Source organism: Grus americana, chromosome 1 (genome assembly GCF_028858705.1).
Source record: "Grus americana isolate bGruAme1 chromosome 1, bGruAme1.mat, whole genome shotgun sequence".
In the NCBI taxonomy this organism is placed as follows: Eukaryota; Metazoa; Chordata; class Aves; order Gruiformes; family Gruidae; genus Grus; species Grus americana.
Window position 1 is genome coordinate 99,012,409 of NC_072852.1, and position 23,910 is coordinate 99,036,318.

At 40.6% G+C, this 23,910-nt stretch overlaps 3 protein-coding genes and 1 long non-coding RNA gene across 4 annotated transcripts in view; 2 read left to right on the plus strand and 2 right to left on the minus strand.

The window, feature by feature from the left end:
• Window positions 1-4,524, minus strand: part of LOC129211685 (uncharacterized) — a 19,737-nt gene extending 15,213 nt beyond the window's left edge. The window contains exon 1 of the mRNA XM_054839290.1: window positions 4,136-4,524. Coding sequence (XP_054695265.1) covers window positions 4,136-4,223 — 88 coding nt within the window. The 5' untranslated portion in view covers window positions 4,224-4,524. The remainder of the gene's footprint in view (window positions 1-4,135) is intronic.
• Window positions 625-14,446, plus strand: LOC129211819 (uncharacterized). The gene is made up of 5 exons (XR_008578987.1): window positions 625-657; window positions 755-814; window positions 8,718-8,765; window positions 9,639-9,665; window positions 14,310-14,446. It is a non-coding gene; the product is annotated as an uncharacterized LOC129211819 (long non-coding RNA).
• On the minus strand, window positions 10,355-17,340 carry CGGBP1 (CGG triplet repeat binding protein 1). The gene is made up of 2 exons (XM_054839407.1): window positions 17,088-17,340; window positions 10,355-14,521 (listed from the first exon to the last, which is right to left on the minus strand). Exon 2 carries the CDS (start codon window positions 14,497-14,499, stop codon window positions 13,996-13,998), a length of 504 nt encoding a protein of 167 aa, XP_054695382.1. The 5' UTR covers window positions 14,500-14,521; window positions 17,088-17,340; the 3' UTR covers window positions 10,355-13,995.
• A 441-nt stretch (window positions 17,341-17,781) lies between these two features.
• ZNF654 (zinc finger protein 654) overlaps window positions 17,782-23,910 on the plus strand; it is a 40,269-nt gene continuing 34,140 nt past the window's right edge. The window contains exon 1 of the mRNA XM_054838972.1: window positions 17,782-17,978. Coding sequence (XP_054694947.1) covers window positions 17,847-17,978 — 132 coding nt within the window. The 5' untranslated portion in view covers window positions 17,782-17,846. The remainder of the gene's footprint in view (window positions 17,979-23,910) is intronic.

Here is a 23,910-nt window from a genome sequence, read left to right on the forward strand (position 1 = left end):
CTAGTAATTAAGTGTGTGAACTCATAATGAGCATGCCCTGAAATCTCTAATTAACCTTTCCTCTCTCCCAAATCCCACCTCACTTGGCAAGAAACTTTAAGTGGATAAAAAGCAGTGGAGAAAATTTGGGACTTTTTTATATAGAATAAAATGTTTAAGGCAAACATTTAAAACATCTTTCACAGACTTCCTGTAAAGGCCATTGGGCAGGAATAGGTGTCAGTGAAGATTTGGGATTAAATAACAATAAAAACCATAATACCCTAGAGAATGAGGGATATCTTTCTTTTTTTTTTTTTTTAACAGGGAAAAAAAATCAACACACCTGATAGTGAGAAAGAATCTTTTCTGTTCAGTGGTTGTCATTAAAAGACAAACACAAAATAAACTTCAGTTAATGAATAAGCACAAACATGTCTTGGCGGACTTTGCCTGTGATAGTGTATCTTAACTTTTTTCTATCTGCTGCCTCCTGTGGCTTATGAGAAGTCAATAGTAGAGATGCTGTCTGCCAATTATATTCTACAGGTGCAAGCACTTCTGAGACAAATTTAATTACTTGAAACCAGTTACAAGGTCTTATACCGAGTCTTAAGGTTTCAGTGTCATATATATGGGTGGTCATGATGAGTATCAGAATGTGCAGCTTTCGAGAAGGTAAAAGAATCTATATTGTACGAAAGCTTTATATATCAGCTTCTAACTTACACTCCTTGATAAGATCCAGATTGACTAAAAGTGTGTTTTCTTTTAGATGACTTGAGTGTGTTCCTGAACAGCCAGGCCCTATTGCACCGAGAATTGATTTGCACAGGTAAGGAAAATCTGTACAGTGTACTGCCAGGATAAAGATTTCAAACGAAAGCATGTATGCCATAACTTGTACATCAGGAAAATACCTATGACAATACTTTCTTTTATAAAAAACAATTTTGATTTTTTTTCTTGTTCTTATGTTCTAGAAAACATAGTCATCACATGACTCATTAAGCAAACAAAAGAGGTTTGATGGAGATGGCTTTCCATTTACCTAACTCAACCCATTAGTAGAAAAATAATAGCTAAAAATTGAGCCTTCTGATCTTTGAATTATAAATGGTGTCATTCACACCTGGTCATCTAAGAATTCAGAACAACTCCAGCAAACTAGAGCTTGTTAATTGAAACTTCTGAGAAATTTGGTTTCAAAAGGATTTATCTTTACTTTTGTTTTTCCCTCTCTCTTCTCTCTCTTTTTTTTTTTTTTTTTTTTTTTTAAAAGGCATGGGATAGAATACAAGTCATATGTATCATTCCCCAAAGCAGATAATGGCTAAGGTATAAAATGTCAATTATTCATGAAAAATAAATGTCTACAGTTAGTTTGGAATCCTACGTTTGGGTCTGCCTGTGAACACAGTGAAGCACTAGTCATGGTTTTTAACTCGGGGAAGTTTCTGATTAGGGCCATAGCACACAAACTACACCAGAAAGTGCATTGATTTGTTGGGGGTTCACATTTAACACTGAGATCTTTATGACTTGGATAATTTTAACAACAAAAAAGGAAACAGGCTGTGAGGAGAACTTATGGAAAAATATGCTCCCTCGTTGCATTTGGGTAAAGTGTATTTAGAAAGAGATGCATTTTGGAAGACGTATTGATACCTGGATAGGCCTTTTTCAGACTTCTCCCAGCTTCAGAGAAGGCTTTTCAAGCAATGATGTAAAATTTTATTTTAGTCATTTTACATATTTATATCACAATTTGGATTCTTCTAAAAATGTCACTTTGCCAATAGAAATTTAATTTTAGTCCCTTTCACTTAATTTTCCCCATGTCATCTTAAAGATACAGTAATGTACTTTTTCTGTTTCCTTGGTGTGCAATGAAGGATTTTCTGGGTTTCTTGTTGTTTTTCTGTCTTGTGTGTTTCTTTCTCAGTTGTTTCTTTTTTTTTTTTTTTTTCTCCTCCTTTCTGGCAATGGTAGTATTTGTAAAGCTGACCTGCTTGCTGAGGTAGCTGATGGAGAATTGCATCATCTTTTAACTATTCCTTGATGAAAGCTGTGTAAGTGCAGAAAACATGCCTTTATATTTTGACGGCTGAAACTTGAAGATGGAACGTTTCTGTTTAGCCGCGTGTTAGCACGCGCAGGCTGTCCCACCAGAAGATCTAACAGCAGGGTGCTACTCCAGACAAAAACCTGGGCACGTGTGCACGTGCTTAGGTCTTGGCCGCGGCTTCTTGGAGCGAGGGCAGGTTGGCTGGGGTTTATTTTCGTTGGGATGAAACGTTTAGTTTACTTTGTGTATGCTGTTCAACAACCATGCTTTGTGAGACTGGGTAGGAACAACCTGTGCTTTGCTGTTACAAAGGAGACAGGGTCTAACTGGACTAAAATTACTGGGCGGGGGCCGGGGGGGGGACGACACACAAGGTCATTGTGCTTGTGACTTATCAGGAACAAGCTTACCTCTCCTTCCCTAATTTAGAAAAGATTTGCTCATTGTTGACTTTGTATACGAAATCTGAGTGGTCAACTTTGTTTCTGTTAGGAATAAGGGAAACTTTGGGTAGACTTGCAACGTACAAAGTTTACATAAGTTGGCTTCAATTTTCAGCATGCTTCTCACCAAAATAAAAACCAAACAAGCTTGGAAAACTTATGGCTAAAATGTAAATACATTTAAAAAAATTTACATCATGGTTCAGCAGAGACTGACTTGCAAAATTTTTCTCTCTGTAATGCTCCTATAAACATGACTGTACTAATACAGGTTTACAGAAGGAAATAGTATTGTTCTCGGAGGATCCCACATAGCTTTGGTGTAGATCAAAGAATGAAACCTAGTAAAATAAATTCTGTGTAAACAAGATTCATGCGATAAGCAGCATGACAAAATTTACATTCTGTTTTTAAGACAGTATCTAGGAACCTGGCAGAAGAGTATGGAGGGTTTGTCCATGTGTTAATGAACTATACCGGATGATGCAGAGAAGTGACTGTGTGAGGGACTAACAACACAGGCAGTCTCAATGCAGTGAACAGAAACAGTAGCTAACTCTTAGAAGAAAAGAAGGTACTTCCATTTAGGGTATGAAGGAGCTTATCGGCTCTAGATACACTCCCTTCAGAATCAAGTTAGTTTATTAATTTCAAAATCAAATGTAAAGCAGTTCAGTGGCCTCCTTGAGCTCAGATCACACCCTGATTAAGAAACAGCTGCATCTAATTGATGTGGTAATTCATGTCTCTTAAGCCTAATATTTTGGTTTCTCTTCCCAGGCAGATGCTCTGCATGCTTGTTTAACCTTTCATTTTAGTATTAATAATGTGTTTTATTCATAAAAACAAGAAGTGTCAAAAGATGCTATCAACTTACGGAGTTAGTCACGCATGTCAGCTAAGCTTCACGTAGCCAATTCAATTTGTTTGTGTAATTTTAGCAGTGTCTTATAACAAATGTTTTTTTAATCAATTTATCTGTTGATAGATCTGAAATGTATTAACAGCAGCTGAGCTCATCCGTTGCAGCAGCTATGATCCTTTTTGTGTGACTGCCTTCCTTTCAATACTAACACTTACGTCTCCTGTATGATACTAGCAGGGAAGAACTTGAAACAAAATAATCTTGTTAAGCAAAACAAAATGAAAATAAGATTAGGAATATATTGGACACAGTGTAGTCCTCACATCAGTCCAAATTAGGAGAATCTCTCTATTTAAAAACTGTGGAGATTCAAAGTTGAAAATGGGATGACAATTAGATGGAGTTAAGCTAAACAAATTGAAGGTACGCTTATTTGGTAAGGATAATTTGACTGCAAACTGGATCTAGTTCAGAGCTAGCAGGATTCCCAGATTTTGAGCAGAGGCTTGAATGCTGCCAAACCCCTTGAAGGCAGAGCATTTGGCAGCAAAGAAAGATATATTTGGTCCCCAAATGCTAGAGTTCTGGTCTAGACAGGTACTGAATATTTCTCAATTGTTGTCATTATCATTCTCTTCAATGAAATTAGGAGTCTCTGATATGATAATAAAACAAGACACAGATTATTTCCAAGGCACACTAAACACTGCTTTGGTTTCTGTTCTCCCCCGGCAATGTTTAGTAATTACCAACAGGTTAAATTATAAGACCACATCTTACCATTAACTTGATAGTTGCTCTGAGCCAGCATTACTAGAAGGATGTACAGTAATATCCTTTTTATCAACATGACTGGAGGATCCTTCATTCTCTGGGCATGGTAGAGAGAAGACGTTCCCGTGGGCTTAAAAAGTGCAGTTCAGGTGGCCTCCTGCCAGGCTAACCCAGGTGCACATCTGAGCTGGTTCCCTCTTCTAGTTCTTCTGCCAAGACAGTGCAGAGAGGGGGAGGAAAGCAATGTCTCTGCAAAGATCTGATGGGCTGCGCAGTTGTCTGTCATCTCTTTTTTGTGTGGTTGAAACGTGAACTGCTTGATCATTTCAGAACTCCTCTGCAATTCAAGGCAAAACATCTTTCACGCTTTTCTGGCTCCCCTTACAGTGTAATAAACACAGCTGTGGATTTTTTTTTTTTTTTGAAAGCTGCTCCTGCAATTGAGGTTTTCATTTTACAAGCAGTGATATAGCAGAGACAAGGGATGCACAACAGTATTTTAAACTTGTTCGGTTCTTGTGTATTACTCTAATTCAAAATTAACAACTTAAGAAGCGGAACAAATTCACTATTCACAAGCTGGTAGATGTCAGAAACACGTGTCTGAATAGTCTTAATTTGCATTAGATGAATTTACAATAATCTGCACAATAAGAGATGATTGCTTCTACTATTTAGTCTTAGCATCCTCATAACACAGGGACAAGTAATTTGGGTTTGCATTTTGTGGGTTCTTTTTCAGTATGTCCTCGACACCTTTTTCCCCCTAAATATCTCTAGAATACTAAACCATTTAGCTGAACCTTTCCAAAAAAATTCCACCAATGGAGAGTTTCTTCATAAAGTTAGAACCACACTAAGGTTGAACAGGAACTTTGTATATAGCAATTATCACTTCTGCTTATAATGCAAATACAACAACCACAAAGAGAAACTAGGGAAGAAATTAATGCAGTTATGAAATCCTGTGTTAAAATGAGGAGGCTTAGGCTTGACATTAGGAAGCATTTCTTTACCAAGAGGGTGGTCAAACACTAGAACAGGTTTTCTAAAGAGGTGGTAGATGCCCCAAGCCTGTCAGTGTTTAAGAGGGCGTTTGGACAATGCCCTTAATGCCGTGCTCTAACTTGTGGTCAGGCAGTTGGACTAGAGGATGGTTGTAGGTGCCTTCCAACTGAACTCTTCTGTTCTAAATATTTCAAGATTTCTAGACAAAATATATGCATATTATGCTCTAATAAAAATCCAAATTATTTGGATTTTTTCAAAGTAATATTTTAGAGAAAAAAAGTTCAACAGCTTTCAAAAATTTTGTGGTTGGAAGAGTCCGGCTAAGTACGTGATGATCAGCAGAATCGCACTGATGTTTGTGAGAAACTGAAAAAGCCTTACAAAAATTACAAACTGGTCTAAAAGGCAAATATTTACAACAGAAAAGTCCTTGAGTATAACTGCACACACAGCATGCTTCCACTTGAAGCAAAATAGTAGTACCGCAGGTGGCATTTCTGTAGAGTGAAGACATCTAGTGGCTGAATCCACAGCTAGCTTGGACAGTAAAATTGGTCATTAAGGGATGCGTTTCCCTGCAGTGTAACTTCTGCTTGTGATGATGATGTTATCCTAAGCTTACGCTAGGAATTTAGTATTAGTAGTTGGTACTTAATCTCTGTATTCTTATTAGAAGAACTGTTTTGGGCTGAGTTCTTTGCTGCTGACTGAAGCTTTTTAATAAGACAAGTTTTTTGTCTGCTCTCTACAGTGTTTTGAGATTGGCTTTCTAGTGCAGAATTCCTAGCTGGTAACTCTGTGGAAGTATTTTGAACTGTAAGACAGTTACTGTCATACATGAGCCTTTCAGGAGAGGTGAGGTGGGTCAGAGTGGCAGGAAGGAGCACGTATTTCCTGTACTGCTCACAGTATGTGGCTTGTGAGGATTCTTTACTTTGTATTTTCAATAGTAAATATCTTGGACACTCATCTGTGTTTTTGGAGCCCTTTTTTTAAAAAAGGCTTTGGCAAATGTGACTTCCACTACTACTGCTGACATGTCATTATTTCCTTTATCTCCTTTCTGCTTAAAAGTAGGGGTTTTTAGTGGGTTTGTTGTTTTTGGTTTGGGTGTTTTGTTTTTGGTTTGGGTGGGTTTTTTTTGTTTTTTGGGTTTTTTTTGTTGGGGTGGGGTTTTTTTGAGAATCTGCTGGAAGATGGCAAAGAATCTGAATTGTTCCTGTTTTCTCATTAAGACTTTATTACCTCCTTGAGACATTCCTGGGAGCTTTTTTATTTTTGTGATACTATTAAGTTATAAATGAGTTCTTTTAGATCTCCAAACGGTAACTTATATTCCAATTTTTTGAGAAAATCAGTCCATGAATTTGAGACACTAAAATATTCTAGTTTTGCTTTAAAAGCATGTTTCAAAGGGTAGTAAATACTAAGTAAATATAAAACAACTATTTACCAAAGAAAGGAATGAGAGTCCTAATCTAAAACTGCATAACTAGGAGAGGAAGGAGCATATACACTTCACTCAAGATGAGATACCATTTGCAGATGGCAAAAAAAAGACGTCACTAGATGGCACTGATTTCCACTCTCTGCAGTAACTCAGTAACTTCTTTGCTACATGCAAATCAGACCTCAGCTGAATCCTAACAGATACCAGGTATTTAAAGAACTAAGAATTCAATGCAATCCAAACACAACAATTAGCACAGTTCCGTGTGCGTCGCATACCATTTTCAGGAAGGCGCTCAAAAAATGTAGATTAAAACTCGGATAGTCTTAAACACCTGAGGATTGTCGTTAACAGAAACTTTCTTCACTTGATTGAGTCAGCATTGTCATGTCTGCTGCTTCTTTACTGAATGCAAGTGGGGGGAAAAACCCACAACCTTATGTAATGTTCCTTCTGTTGCACCTCAGTTTGCCTTCTGGTAAGACTAGGTTGCGTGCTGGGGTTGCATTTTCCCCTCGTGCAGGTGGTTAGGCATTGGCCTCCAACCACGGAGAGAGATATGGCATTTAGATAGTAGGCTCCTGTAAGTCTGCTGAAATTACCTTCATTACACTACATGAAGAAGCTTTAGTATCTTCAGGGAACAGCAATAATTTAGTCTCCCACCCATCTCCTTGCCTGTCACCGGCGATCGTGCAGCTTGCAGCAGTACGTGCTGCCGCGTGAGCTACGAGTGGCCCCTGCAGCCTCTTCCCGTGTCTTACCACTGCGGCTCCCTGTTAAAGGAGGGATCCGTTATTTCATTTCTATGCAAGTCCTTTCCTTTTTTCACAATATGAGGTTCTCTGCCTCTCCCTGCTTTTTCCTAAGCAATTTCAGCTTAACGAGGCAAGCTAAGCTTTGTTAACAAACACACCTTGCACCAGGTTCTAAAGTGCAGCCTGAGCATGGGCCTGGACGCTCTCACAAGAGGTGTCAGCTCATTCAATATTGAGAAGGTTAAGAATCTGCTTGGGGTTTTGCTGTATATAAAACACGTCAGTTAGTCTAAGCATGGGTATTCTAGTTACTGGATTTGCCTTACAGTAATGACAGGCTTCAGAAATAAGGAGAGGGAGCAATTGAAAGCTAATTACAAAAGAATTAAGGGAAGGAGGTCTCACTGCAGTGAAATATAATACTGAATTTGGGAGCTATTCTGTACGCTGAAGGACAGATTAAAAAAACACTTGAGGCAAATCACTACTCAACCACCCCACCCCCTACCCCACTCCCCCCCCCCCCCAGAACCTCTAAAGCCCCTAATTATTTTTTCTTCCAGCTTTGAACAGAACCACTGAGTGATACTCTCTCTCCACTGCATTGCTGTATGCTACTTCTATTGGTTAGGAGGCAATGGAAGATTTCCTTATTTTCCTCAGGGACACAATAGTTCTTACTGAACAGATGGATCAGATAGGATGAAAAAGTAAAAGTATCCACTGAAAGATAGTAAAACTTCCTAATGAAAGTGTACTTTTAATGTATTCAGGGAGCACATATGAGAGTACTGGTCACTTCACAGCACTTCAGCAGTCCCCTGCTTTTATTCCCCTTCCTGTGCACTACTAGACAGGAGAAGACACAGAGAGCTAAGTACTTAGACACATCTAAAACTTCCATAAATTTAAATTGCTTGTGCTTGTTTGGCTCAGCTGCTTTTACTTGTGAGGTGTGCTATCTGCCTTGGAATTTGAAAGAGGTGGCCTCTATCACCAGAAGACCCACAAATTCTAAACCCCTTGTAGAAAAAGTGGTGGGATGCACAAAAAATAAAAAATATCCTTACCTGACTGAAGCAGAACTGCCACAGATTGTCCATCTGTTCACCAGTCTCTGCTGTCCAGCCTATGTAAATGACAAATGTCAAACCTAACTATCAGTATAAATGTGGCCTAAAAGCAGTTATGTGTACTTCATCCTACTGCATCTTGGATATGGGTTAAACTGTGTGATTCACTTAAAGTAAAATGTCATTGTAAGAATTTTGCATGGCCTAATTACTAAATTTTAAATATATACTTCACCTGACTCTGCATCTGCTTCCACACAAATCCTTACTGATACATCGGTTTTGCGAGTGTACAGACGCTGTTTCAAAGAGGAATTGTCCACACAGGAAGACTTTACAAAATGGTATGTTTATTTCTATTCTGCTTTTCCATTTGGTATAAAGGCAATAAAAAGTCATTTGATCTTAATACGCTGTGAACTGAAAATGAGAAAGTAATGATTAGTAAATTCATGAGTCAAGAGATTGCATGAGTTTATCATTGATCCACTGTGAGACGTCAAGCCAGGTAAGAATTCAGGAAAAGGAATGTGTAAAGAGTCAAACCTACACTTGATAATTTTGATGGGCTGATATAATTTGCTCAATTTTCATGAAGTCCTTAAGGGAGACAGAGATCAAACTGTGACTTTTTTGCAGATAGTTGGGAAAGACCTGATTCTTCCACATTGCAGAAGCCCTTCCTGAAAAGACCTTAAGTGTTAGGCAGCTGCAAGATCCTATACCTACAAATCATTTACTGCAATGTTAAAATGCTAACAATTATTTCACTTCGTGTTCACTTGCAAGAAGGCATAATTCGGGGAATTGCTGTCACCACAAGGAAAGTCACATACCTGACAGGAAATGGGTTCTGTGTAACTAGCCCTGAAACAGACTTCAGTGTGATTGTACAGATACATCAACAAACTGCTTCAACGTATAGTTTGGTATTTCCTTAAGCTAGAACAACAGCGTGTACATTCTTTAATTTTTCCTGTCACCATCCATTTCTACTACCTTGCATTATATGTGAACTACCGCATGTTCTTTAGCCGCTTTCTTGGCACAATAAGAGATCATGCATAAATTCTATGAAAAAGGAATTCCTTTATTTTTTAAAAAGGGACCATTTTTCCATTACCAAGTGAAAACTTTACAAAGTAAAGTACTTCTTTTCCAGTAATATTTTAATATAAAAACTTAAACCACTTACTCTGGTCTTACTCTTTTAACAGGAAGTCTTGTGGCATTGCAGGACCCAGGTATGTTCAGTCTCACTCTAATCACAAGTTCATCACTTGTTTAAATAAAATAATTTCTGTGGCCACTTACCATCAGCAAAACATCCTTACCACCAAACCAAAAATAAAGCATCTTCACTAGCCCAGAAGAGACTAAACTCTAACAGCATTATTACAATGAGAAGCTTTGTTAAAAAAAATTTATTTTGAAAGTTAGACACAACCTTAAAATTGTACAAAGACAACAAGCACTCAAATTACACAGAGTTAGCAGTGAGTACAATGTGAACACAACAACAGTAAGTCTTGCCTCTCTTTATATGTAAATATAAATGGAGATTATCCTTGCCAAACTTCCAGCTTTTTTTTTTAATTTTTATTGTTTTTTCCTGAAAACTACCTCATTATGCTGCCAAACCTAGCAGGGAGCATTTCACTGTTCATTTCAACAGAATTGCTAGAAGGGGCTCTGGCTAAAAATAGTCCTTCTATCATGAGAATATCCCATACTTTGCAGAACCAAGTTTCTCTCTCAATTGAAAAACAGCTTTCCCTTTCATTATGTTGAATGTTTCACCTCCTCTAGGGACCTGCTGAATCACAGGCTTCAAAATGCTTAAAAATATTAGAACTTGCTCACAGGTTTTTTCAAGAACATGCAAACTGAAACTAACATGGTGCATACATGTAAATAGTCACAAAACAGAGAATGTTCTTTTTTGTATTTTACTCTTGTTGCAAGAAAAGCACTTTGGAGTAATTTTAGCTGTGAGTTGGTTAAACTAATGTAAGTACATTGTCAGAGAAGAAAATATTTCTTTTTTTTTTTATATTACATTTAGAGTTTCAAATATATTAATAAAACCACCTGGCAAAAAGTATCCCATATAGCTTGTCCCTAAATATGTATGTAAAATGAAAAGCAAACATTACTACCATCCTCCTTTTACTTCTGAGAGTACTCTTTACAGGAAATACATGGAAAAATAATGCAGTGTTCTTGCAGAAAAAAGGAAAACCCCATGGAGACTGTTAAACAACTTAACTAATTCCTAGAACAGAGGCTGTGGTTATTACTCAGGTTTAGATATACCAGAAAACTTCCACTGTAAATCTTCTCTAAGATCAATAGCAATGAAATCAAGGTTATGCTTTATCCAACTACAGCCACACTGGCAAAATTATGCTCTGAACTTGACTGTTTGCAGGACTCTGTTCCAAGACCGAGTGGAACCATTTTTACTTATGAAGAAAATGAGTGTAACTGTCTTGTTGACAGTTATGTCCGTGGGTTATGTCCATGAATATAAACTTACTTATTCATTATTGTTTCTAGATCACCTGGAAGTGCTTTATTTTTCATTGTTTTACTCCATTATGACTATTTGTTGCAATGGATCAACATCTTGATTTTCATAAAGCTTGAAAAATGTTGAGGTGTTTTTTTGGGTTTGTTTGTATTTTTTTAACAAAAATATCCTATTATTAAAACATGAGTGTCCTGCAAACTGCTGTGCATTGGAATTAAGCCAGTTCCATTCAAAATTCTGATGATCATTTTTTTTGCTTCCAAATTGTTATGAGCTTGTAGCCTCACCAGGCTCATACCCTCTGCAGTAATTCTGCATAAAACATAAGTTGGTACTAGAATAATTATTGAAAATACTTAAAGAATTGTATTAATTCTGTAAATTGAGGCCCTGTACACAGAGTGCTTTATAAATAGAATAAACTTTTGAGAAACTAAGTGTTCTAGTATTGCTCTGCCTTATTGAAAATGACTGGTTTTCTTTTTTTAACAAAAGCTGTTGACATTGCTAATTTATTTTTATGTAAAACTGTGTAAGTGAAAGTAACTTGATTTTTTTTTTTTGTTTCCAGTTGTGCAAGAGCCTATTTAACATTACCATTAAGCTTTTCAAAATGTCTGTTAGTTTGCCAGTCAAGGGAAAAACATAGAATCCTATATAAAATGGTTATGGGGTGCAGCCTGTCAAATCCCGTATTAGCAAGAACTGCGCTAACTAGTTCAAATTCATACCTTTTGATCAGACCATCTTCTCTAGATGCTTTTGCTTAATGGAAGCCTGTTTTCTCAATACTCCATTGTTTTCTATTTTCTTCAATTCTAAGATAGCATTCATGAGGTTAAAAAAAAATTAAAAAAATTAAAGCAAGGATGTTGTTTCACTGTAAAGAAACAGCAGCTGCAAAAGAACACTTTCAATTATTGTTAGGACAGAAAAGGCTATTGGCAGTGTACCTTTCAGTTGGCTTAAGAAGATTTATAAAACAGTTCTAGCCCAAGGCAGTTCATGATCTTAAGCTAAACCCAAGCTTGTGCAATAGCAAATATTTTGGAAGGCATATTTTGATATCTAGGATGAGAGAAAAAAATTACTACTGTTATTTCTGTCTGAAGTTCTAAACCAGCAACCACTATCATTGACAGGATTGCTATGACTGCGTGGAGCCCCACTAGCTTCAATAGGGACCAAAGGCGCAGCAGTGTACCGAGTACTCGTATACTGGTACACGTGGATAGGCAGCCTTCTGCTCTTTAGCTTTGCCCATTTATTCCAACAGGTCTCACAGCAGAAGGCTACAAGACATGGTTGCAAGTAATACAAGTGCATTTCTGTAGGAGCTAATTGCACAAAAAACAGTTGTTACTAAGTATGTAAGTCTCTCTCAATCCAGCAAAAGAGACTGCTCTAAAAATAGCTAGGGAAATAGCTACAGAAACAAAATAAGCAGGTTTATTTGTCTCTTTTTAGCAATTACTTAGTATTGCTGCAAATATCTGCAATAAAAGAAATACTGAGAAACAGATACTGTGAAACTCTGCTGGGGAAGGGAAGCTGAGCAGAACAACTGGCTCCACCTGAGGGAGATAAAGCATGCTTACAGCATTGTGTCCACTGAGTGGAGGATTTCTGTACTGCTAGAAGATGCTTTGCACCTCCTTGAACCCAGAGTATCTCAAGGAAATCTAGAGCAGGCGTAAGTTGGTCATGTTCCAGCACTTTGCACAATGCTCCCTCATTCCATTCAAAAACTTTATATATCAAGCACTTACATCGAATGGACTATTTGGCATAATAATTTGGAATAGCTCAGTAATAGTTTACTAGATTTTGGAGAGGGTAATATTATTGAAATTCTTCAATTTCCCATTTTAGTTTTTGCTAGTCCAACAGATGTGGCCTCAGCACAGAGTAAGAAATACAGCCCAGGTCTGTAATTCCAGTATAGCTCCAAAGCACACATGCTTTCCTACTTGCGCTTACAGGTACTGAATAGCCTTTGCAGTAAGTATTTTGAAAACTATTTTAATCACTTTAACTCCTTTGCGTAAAAGGCTGAGGACAAGGCCAGAGATGTTGAGGACCTTCAGGGACAGATGGAGGAGCCTCTTCTGTGCACTGTCAAAAAGCTTTCTCAACTCCACAATTTAGTGCCTCTCACACCCTCAATTGAGATTTAGCATCCTTTATCCTGCTAGTAAGAAAAAGGGGTTAATCCTCTCTACTAAGATCTTGGTCCAGTATAAGTTTCACGTGCCAGCAGCTGTGCAGCAAGCCACACTCAGTTACTGATTTGTCTACTCAGCTTTCAAAGGTTGGCACTGAAACTGAAGTGGACATGTTAAATTATGACAATGAAACGGTGATTTTAAAACAGCAGGCGTGGTAAACCTGCAGAACTCCCAGCTTTATGAGAATAGTGGAGTTCAGAGGTCAATACCAGAGACCAGCTATTTAAGCTAGATAATGAATACATCCATAGTTGCACCAAATAGGATGAGAGCATTCTAGAAGAAAAATGTTTTGTTTTAGAACATGAACTGAACTTGAATAGGAATCTGCAATAATCCTCCCCCAACAGAGCAGTTGTATTTTAACTAACCACTCTACAGGTTCTTGCATTTCAAACGTGCAGCGCTTCTTCTTGGTCACTCACGGACAGGATACTGGACAAAGCAATCCACTGACATGATTAACAATCCCTATCACATCATCTTTCTTGTATATTTAGATGCACAGTTTAGGCAAGCGAGGTCCTCCATCCGAGTGCCTTTTTCTTAGCGTCACTGAACATACATAAGGTGTATGCCAGGTATGTTCCCTACGTTCATCATGAGTTCTACATCAATGTAGCTCTGAAGTCTACAGCAGGGTTAGCAACAGTCTGTGGCATACCATTAAGTTCACAAATAGATTGTCATTTCTACAATAATACAAAATAGCTGTAAAACCAATATGTAACACTGTATATATGCATGAATATAAAAATAAACCACACCATCAATATGTAAAACTTCACAACAATGATGAAAACAGTTTTCTTCTCAACGGTCTTCAGTATTGATGAGTTGGTTCTCATTGTCATACCCATCAGGCAGGTATGCTTTCCTTAGCTGGTCTGATTTAGGTATTGAACTGCCATTCTTGACGTAGCGGGACAGGAAGGCTCGCACAGATGGATGATCAGCCTTCTCAAGTGGAATATTAGCTTCCAGGCACATTTTCACAAAGTCCTGGATGACGCTGGTTTTCTCTGTCTGGGCAGTACTGTTGCACTGAAGGGAGGCAGTCAGAGTCCTTTGCTTCTTCCTGACGTTCTGTTCTTCAAACTCTGCCTTTCGCTTTGTGTGTGTTTTAGACTTGAGGTGGTCATTGATCGCAGACTTGCGAACGTGATTCAGAACCACATTGCAGGAAGTACAGAAGAGTTTTCCTCCATCTTCGTGCAGCTCACTGCCAAACTCAGTTACGCGATCCTGAGGAGTGACATACAAAGCAGTCTTCGAGCGGTTACGTGACGGAGCGGACTTCACTCCAAATCGTTCCATTGTTGCCTTCAATACACTTTACCTGAAAGATGGGGGGTGGGGGGGGAAATTACTGTTAAAGCGTGCTAATGATTTCAACCAAATAGTTCTGGATGCAGTCTATTCACTATCTAATATAGTGCTTCTTGACATCTAAAAGATAATTACATGCAACATACATGTGTGAAACTATTATCGAAAGGTTCTTCATCTTGAAGTCCAAACAACTTAGGAGACCAAAGTTCCTCACAGGTCAGAGCAAAATACTTTTTAGTTTCTACAACTACAAAGCTCAACAGAACCCTCAAAACTCAATCTGTTCATCACTGAAAGTCAAATAGAAAGGTTTTACTGTTTTTCTTGAAGAGTTTTTATCCTTTATACCTTAGGGTAAAGAGTGCTTTCTTCTTAGTAATATTTGACAGTTTCTTAGTTATGTTGAGTCAGTATTTTTCTGTTTACTTCCTGAAAATGTGTATTAGATCTGTTAGGAAAAACTTACTTGTCCAAATATCAGGCAAGGCGGCCATTACTGTCACTTACAAAAACCAGTAAAAAACCCCAACAAAACCAAACCTGAGCTTTGTCAGCACTCATTTGAGAACACCCTTCACTTTTACCCCAGCTCAAGCCACAACCATTAGATTGAACCTTAACTCAGAGTCAAAAGCAAATCAGCAAGTGATTTTTGTTGTTGCAACTAGAGGCTGGTGAAACAGCCCAATGTGAACAGAAAAATGCATGCATTTCCATGCAAAACAAGAATCTGTATTTTCAAAGGCAACAACTTCTCTGAGGAAGATAACTGATAATTAAGAGCTGGACATTTCTCACATCACTCTAAATTACACTATGTTACCGAATCAGGCAATAACTTAGTCAAGTGTAGTAAAATCAAAACAGGACCTATTTCTTTGTTGTTGTCGAGAAACAGAGTAGCTGGTGTAAATCTCAGCCAAGATAATTTAAGTCCTTTTCAAAGTAATGTTGAAGAAATAGCTCTGTTCAGGTTTGAGGTTTTCTGAGCAAAATGACCATTCATTACATCAATTACCCACTTCGTTATCAAAAAAGGGCAACAGGTGTTTATTAAAAAAAGCATATGTTGGCAAATACTTTGAGGAAATATAATAGGTTGTCTGAGCATTTACTTATGGGTATGAATGAAGAATTTTGTATTGGCTGTGCTTACATGGCATACTGAGAGATTGGAATACCTCTGGATATATTATTCTCTGTACTTATTTTGTTACACATACAGAGTTTGCTGTTGCAACATTTTAAAAGATCTGCCTTTAAAAGACCAGAATTCTCAAACTAATTACAAGTTCAGCTTGTCCCACTCTAAGGACTGGAGTTTCTGCTGTCCAGAAGGCTTTTTGCTTGGTCTGGAAATAGAGAAAAGGAACAGAAAATTCAGTCTTCAAAATTATTTTTTCTTAAACCATTGCTACACTAAGATATGACAACCTTTTGGAAAAAAAAGAGACAAAGATCTTGCTATTAGCTAATTTCCTAGTTTATTTTTTGCACGGTCTCTTACTCTCCAGAACTCTAAGTCTTGACTGATACTGCACAACACTACAGACTAAGATAAACAATCTTTTTTTAATTTTTTTTTTGTTGCTTTATGCAATTTATCCCCATGAGTTTCCTAAGTAACTGTCTCCTGAAATCCAGCGGAAAACAAGTCTTAACCTAACATAAAGTTGTTGCTTAGGTTCTGAAATGTCAAAAGAAATCCCCTACCAAACTAGGTGTTTGTCCTTATGCTTTATCAAGATCCGTAGGAATTCTGTGAGCAGTACAACTACTCAAACACAGCATTTTTGGTGTGGTTTGTTGGGTGTTTTTTTTCCTCAAGTTTTGGCATGGATTCTTTGATGCCTACTAATGCCTGAACTACTTCTGGGTTGCCAAGTGCAGGGGAAGGTGTGCGTGCAGGTAAGGCATCCAGGACAGACCCTCCGTTACAGTTCCAATCGAGGCGAGCTTTTCCGCAGCGGCGGGAGCCCTGGGGAAGGCGGAGGAGCATGCCTCGGCTAGAAAGCGTCACCGGAGACAGAACCGTTCAAGGTGTGCAGGGGACCGCTTGGCGAGCCCGGGGAGGGTTTCAGGTGAGGAGGAAAACAAGGCTGGATTTCCAACCGCCAAACAGGTTTCGCTGTTCCCCTCGCTGTGATCGGGAGCCAGAACTCGATGCATTTATTCCCTGGGGTTTGGTCACCGGATCGACGGCGCCATTTAACCCCTGAGGGCCTCTGAGAAGCGGCGAGGTCCACGCCCCGTCGGCCGCCTCTCTCCCTCCCTCGGCCCGGCCCGCGGTGGCGGCAGCAAACCCACCACGGGCCTCGCCGCCCCTCCCGCGGCGGCAGACAGGTGCGGTCCCTCCCGCCCCGGCCCCGCCGCCCCGCCCCGCTCCTTCCCCCGCCCGGCTCGGCGGGTGTTTCCATGACAGAGCCGGGAGGCGCCGTCGCCTTCGCAGGCGCCGGCGGCCCCGGGACCCCGCAGGCGGCGCAGCGCGGCCCCGGGCGGGCCCTGCCGAGGCAGCGCCGCCCGCCGCGCCGCACCCCGCCGGCCCCCGCCCGCCCCCTGCCGGGCGCCGTTACCCGCTCCGGCCGCGCGGCCTCCCCACGCCCCGCCGACGGGCGCTGCGCTGCCACCGCCGCCGCCGCGCCGCCGCTCCTCCGCTGGGCCCCACGCCGCGGGCCGGACGCGCCCCTCCGCCGACGGGTGCCGCGCTGCCAGCGCCGCGCTGCAGCCAGACGGACCTACCCACCCTGGCGGCCGCGGTAGGCGGGACCTAGCAACCCGCCTAGCAACCGCCGCGCCCGCCCGCCGCCCGTCTCTTGCTCGCCGCCACAGAGCGGCCGAAGGGGAGAAACCCCTCAGTGATTGGTTACCCCTGGCCCAGGCAAGCGGAGATGGATGGCACTGCTGGCCAATTAGAAGTGGGGGGCGGATGTAAGTGCCGTGATGGAAACTTGCTCAGGCCAGTCAGAATGAGCGAGGGCGATGGTGGCGTCTAGCGGACGGGGGCTTTGGCCAGTCGTCGGCGGGAGGCTGCGGAGGGAAGTGTAACAGACGGGACGAGCAGCCAATGGCAAGGAGGGGACAAAGTAACGAAGAGACTTTTTGTCCAATCGAAGAACGGTTCGGCGGGGCCGGGTGGAAAGGAGGAACCAGAGGTCAGAAGTCATCAGCGAGTTCTCTCGTGGTTGGCCGTTGATCGGCACGGCGGCTGGCCCAATAGGAGCGCGGCGGGTGGGCGTGGCCGGACGTGAGGCGGCGGGAAGGGGGGCGCCCCTTCCGGCGTGGCGGGGTGGGGGCAGGGGGGTGCTCGGTACGCGCAGGGCGGCCGGAGCAGCATGGCGGAAGACGAGAGCGATCAGGAGTCGGAGCGGCTCAGTGAGGAGCTGGAGGCGCTGGTGACGCCGGGCCTCCCCGCCGGCCTGCCGGCCCTCCTCAACAGCCAGTATTACTGCCGCCGCTTCTGCCAGGTGAGTGCCGCCCCGCCCCCCCGGCCCGCTCCTCGCCCCTCCCCCCCGCGGGCGGGGGTGGGGCGCGGCGGCGCTCGGGGTCCCCCTGTTCCCTCGGGGTGGCGGGGGACACTGCGGGGCCGGGGCTGACGCCCCTCTGCGGGCCTGGGGTCAGTGCCCGGGGCAGGGCTGGGGGGTTAGCGGGGAAGGGGGCCCGGCCCGCTCCGCTCCGCTGCGCTCTCGGGTCTTGAGATGGAGAAGGGGAACGGAGGCGACGCCTGTCCTGCTGCGGGGGACAGCCGGGGTTCTGGCGCTCGGTGCCCTCGGCTCGGCCCGGGGGGAGGGTGGAGGCCGGGCGCGGGGCCGGGCTGGGGCTGGCAGGGAGGCTTGTGTGGGGGAGGGGAGGGAAGGCGCCTCCCGGCCGGAGGGGCGAGAGAGGGCGAGGAAGAGCCGGGGGCGTCGGAGGGCGGCGGGACCCCGCCGCTGCGGGGAGTTTTTGCTGCTTCTGGGCCCGGCGAACTGGGACACGTGTGGTCGTGGTGGTGTCGCGGTGGTGCTGCGGGCAAAACAATTCCGGGTGGCTCTGCCTGGGCTGGGGAGTGGGGGGGGGCGGGCGGGCGGGAGGGAGGGCCTCGGAACCGGTTCCCGTAACGGTGGCTAAACTAGACCAGGGTATTTTTTTTTTCCTTTGAAAAACAGCGTTTCTTCATGCGGGTCCGGAATTCTTGTGTTCTTTCCAACCTCTTCATGTATGCCTTGCAAAGTAACAAGCAACAACAGGTTGCTTTTCCTAGTTGCTTTCATCAGCAGGTGTTGATGAAGCATTAGTTATGCTGGGTATATTTCAGCTACACTACTTGCTGTTTTCAGCAACACAATCTAGAGGTTTTTTTGTATGGAATTACTTCATTTCATCAACTTCCTGGCTGCTTAACTCACCACTATGATTGTTTTCTTCCATTTAAATAAAGGCGTTTTTACGTTCTTATTTTATTCTTCCTGTTTTAGCATTCGATAAAACATCTATTTGAAATATTATTTACTGTAAGATGTGTTTAAAATCAACACGGGTAGCATACTGCTTAATAAATCCACAGGTTGCTTTTTGGTTTTATCAATCCTTTTATATTTTCTTTTGTTTTATGATTTCTCTAAACTTAGTTTATGTGAAAAAAATTGTGAAGCCCGTAGAAGGAGAAGTGTTTTTTGCAAGTATGGAGTAAACTACAATTGTAAGAAATCACAACCATATTTGATTAAGTTGGCAGGTTGGAAAGACATTTGCTTCTCCTGAACACTGAGAGTTTTATTGTAAAATTTTCTAACTTTCATGCTTGCTGTGTGTTGAATTTGTTGTATGAAGGAGGAAGTGTAGGCAGGGTGATCGCTTCATATAGTAAGGCCAATTCTGTTTTCCAGATGAAGCTAGGAATTAGTAGGGAACAGAAGAGGACAAGACCAGGGAAGGAATTTTCCTATAAAATAGTTATATCACAGTTGTTAATGGTAGAGTAGCTAAATAACTTGACCTTGACTTCTCCTGCAGTTTCTTTTGTGTAGAAAGATTGCCAAGCCCTCTCCCCTACTTTGTTTTGTTTTGCTTGAGTTTATGAACTCTCAGAACATGGGCAGCCAATGTTCTGAGTATATAAAAGCCTCTGTTTATTTTCTCTTAAATTTTCTTTTTAACAATGCATAGTTTAAATAATCCTGATGAAAGTGAGTTAATATATTAACACTTTGTCTCCAGGGATTTTTTTTTTGTTGTTTAAATTTGGCCTGGTGTGATCAGCAGTCATGTGCTCAGTCAAAATATAGTCTTCCATGTTTTGTTTAAGCATGTTTTTTAGTAATGGATTCTTCTACTGATTTAAGTATATAAATGCAAGATCTTAACTGGTGTAGTGTACTGGTATAAAAAGCTAGTAGCTGTGTGACATTTGTGGTTTGACAATAAATGAAGTTGTGTGTGCTGCACATTAGCTCACTTACCCTCATCAGATTGGTGGTGGTGTAATTATACTGGTCTATATATACCTGTACATACAGAGGGCTGATAGACCCTCAGCCTATTTAATAAGTGATGAAGCATATTTATATTTTTTCTTCAGAAAGTATCATGGTCACCTCTTTCTCATAACATTTGTTGTAAAACAAAACTTATTTAAATACTGTGTTGCTTTATTAGATTTAACTTCTGTTTTTTTCATGCCCAGATATGTCTGTCTTTAGTGCAGTCTTTCCCTTTGGCTCTAGTTTTTGTCAGAGCCTGTTGCTTTGTACTTTTCTATGTAGATCTTCTGAAGGTCATATTTGGCTGTTGTGCAGATCAAGCCCCTCCACCTCATTCCACTTTGCACTGATAACACAATTTTGCTTGTCTTAATGGTTATTTGGCACTTCTAAATGTCCTGGTTTGTCTCCTATGTTCAACTTTCAACACAAAAACAGGGACAGCAGTTGTAGAAATAGTTGCTTAGCGATAATACCATGAGTTTAAACTACCCAAAAGAAACATTTTTATTTTCAGAATAACAGCCTCTTAAAATACATGGCTGTGCTTCAATCATAGTGATGAAGCTTGGTGTCAGCTGAAAATAATATTGTTTAGATTGCTTCTAGTTGTGCTACTGTGTGAAGTATGCGCACATCCACACCTCAGTATGAGCTACAGGAAAAATGAAGTGAGGTGCAAAGCCTTTTTGGTCTGTAGAGCCACTTTCTGTAGATAGAAGCAAGGACCTCTTGGACTGATCTTGAGGAGTAAGAGGGTGGCTTAGACCTTGAAAAGCATTGGCATGCACGTCTTTAATCCTTGAAATATATTAGAAAGGTAAAATATTGCCATAAACAACTAGGTTCGGTACTCTTGAGGCTTGGAGTATTGCAGCTGAACTTCAGTTTCAGGTAGTAGGTTAAGTAACAGTTACAAAAGATGACTGGATTATCAGAGCGTTTCCCTTAAATATATGAGTAATCACAATTTAATGATACAAGATGAAGACAGAATGTGGAGTCTCTAAACCCACATGTAGTTTCTGGGATCTGTTTTCGTATTGCAGCTGTGCATGGTCATACAGAGCCATTATAGCCTAAATCTTCTAAGGCAAAGTCAAATAAAATGTCTTCTCAGATTGTTATTTGAGATTGATGGGGAAAACATGGGGAAAACAAAAATCAAGATTTCCATCATTGGAAATAGAGACAGTTGGAAGATAAGTGCCTGGCTTATGCATCTTGTCAGCTGTTTCTGTTACTTTCTAAAAACTGCTGACCTGGCATTTCTTCCTGTTTGTGAAGTTTGCTGTGTATTGAAACCACTTACACGTTGGGAGAAGTAACTCTACTGTTCCCAACTTTGACAAGCTAAAGAACAAGGTGTCTGTAACTACTTTGTAGGTTTAAAGAAATTTGAAAGGTGCTACCAAAGAGAACCCCCCTTAGTCTAAAAGTTTGGAAGAGCTTCATCGGTTTCAACTTACGTTATGCAGAATTTGAAATTCTTTCATGAGATTTCTCAGGGACCAGAGCCATTGAGAGGTTCCCGTGTGAGTGAAATACAAATGATGGGCAGAGAAAATAACATAGGTGGTTGCTTTTTGGTATCAGGGTGGAGGGAGTGCTTTTATAATTACAAGGATGAATTTCCAAATTTACTTGATTTGAAAACAGACCTTAACAGCAAGCTGGAAAATGGATATAGCTTACTTTGTTGCACTTGAAGTGGGTGTAGTTTTATCATCTAGTTTGAAATTTTCTCTTTAGAACCTTTTCTCATAACATTAAGTACTATGAAAATATTACAAGTTACTCCTAGCATTTCTGTAGTTGTCCACATGGCTGCATAACTGTACTAGATGTTATTTTATGTTGTTCAGTACTGTCTGAAATGACCACAAAGTGAATCTGATCTAAAGTAACAAGGTAATACTGTGAGTGCTAAACACTACTCAATCTGCTCTTACTGTGGCATCAGCTTGTGGCCTTCCAGTATGATCTGACTTCCCAAAATAAAGATTACCTAGTATGCTTACATTAACTGGTGGTACCTTGAGTCACTGCTAGAAAAATAATTCTTGGGTTTATAAACTTGAAAGCTAAGAAGTAAAGTTTAGTAAGGCACGAGAGAAGATACGAGTTTCCTGGATTTATTTTACTTGATTAAAAAAAAAGAGAGTCTATGACTCAACTGTTGTCTGTCTTGTTTTATGGGGATGAAGGCTGAAAAACATAGATATCTTTGAATGTTTGTTCTTCTGATTTTGAGATTAATACATTTTCACACTTTTTGTGATGTGCTTAAATTTGAAAGTACTTGTTTTTGACTTTGACTTTCAACAGTTGGTGTTGCTTTTATATTTGATACAAAAAAACCCCCAACAAACTTTAGATTATGCCACACTTTTATTTTACTACTTTTTGGACTTTTGGGATCCATGTTTGGTCTCCATACATTGTTTTAAAGTTTAGCTACAGAAATCTTGCTCACATGAGTACTAGTACTGGAAAGCGATCTCTTCAATTTCTTTGAAGCTTGTTTCTCTGAGGAGGTATAATTTGTAATTTTTAACCACCCATTTTCTCTTGTAATGATGTTCTAGGGGTTTTCTGTAGCTTCCTGAATAAATATGATTTATATTTGTTAATGGCTCAAATTTTGAGAGCACTGTTGAAAGTCATATTTAACTTAACTGATGTTTTTCAGGTTGTTTTTAAATGTGTGACATTGCTAGTTACATGAAAGCTTGTAAAGGGCAAACCATACATTGCAGTAACTAAATTTACCTGTGTATCAAAAATACCATAACTACTTGAAACTGTTAAATTTAAAAATTAACCCTGTTGTTGTGTTCTGGGTCTTTTTTCCTTGCTTGACTGGTGAGAACAAGCATATTCAATTTACTAGTTAGCAGTTTAGAATTGTGCTGCTTGAGATTCAAGTGAAGTTCAGGTTTAAAAGGAAATCCTTACAAAATAGCTGGGGCAAGCACCAGATCTTGTTTACTGCCAAGCCGAATGCCAAAAATAGTTCAGATCTATTGAGGATTACCTGCCTGCAAAGGAGGGTGTCCTGGGTTAGGTGGTGGTACTCTTTTCTTTGACACTTGATGAGAAACCTGATAAGCCACTATCACGCAAGACTGGTATCTGTAGTGCATTTGACTGTTTTCAGTCAGCTTTTTGGGAGAATTCACAATAGTAGTTGATTTGCAACCTCTTTATGTGTAGATCAGTAGGCTGAAGGAGTCAGTCTTCAATGCTCTTGTCTTTAACAGTATAAAGTCTTTTCTTATTCACATACTCATTTCTCTCTATGTCTGGCTTCTCAGTTTTTGTGCCTGCTGTCCTTTTAGGTTTACCCTGAGAAATTATCTCATTGTTTTAAAAGTGGAATTAAGGAGTTAGGAAACATTGCATGACTGTACAAATACATTGTATACTTTGCTTGATCTTTGTAATGTTTTTCTCCCTCCACTTCTTTGGAACTTTTCTGTTTCACACTCTCAAACTTCTTGATATTGCTACTTCTCCAGTTTTTAATGCCTTGTCTCAAAGTTCAGCTTTTGTATGAAAATAAGCTTATGAGTTTTTCTTGGAAAAATATATCAAGATTATAACTTATAAAAGAGTTGCAGATTTTTATATGTAAAAAGAAGGATGTCCATTGAGTGATGCTTCCATAGCATAGTCTGTCTGATAGCCTTGCTATGTGGGCTTTTTCAAGTTGGAAATGGCATGCTTCTGGCAGTAGTGTCCTGGTTTTGGCCGAGGTAGTTAATTTTCTTTCTAGCAGCTGGTATAGTGCTGTGTTTTGGAGTTAGGATGAGAATAATGTTGATAATACAATGATGCTTTAGTTGTTGCTAGGTAGTTGTAGTGCCTACACTAAGAGTCAAGGACTTTTCAGCTTCTCATGCCCTGCCAGGTACACCAGAAGGTGGGAGAGCACAGC

Bases quoted from the DNA above. Each gene is read 5' to 3' on its own strand.
- CGGBP1 (XM_054839407.1), bottom strand. From the start codon at position 14,499: ATGGAACGATTTGGAGTGAAGTCCGCTCCGTCACGTAACCGCTCGAAG.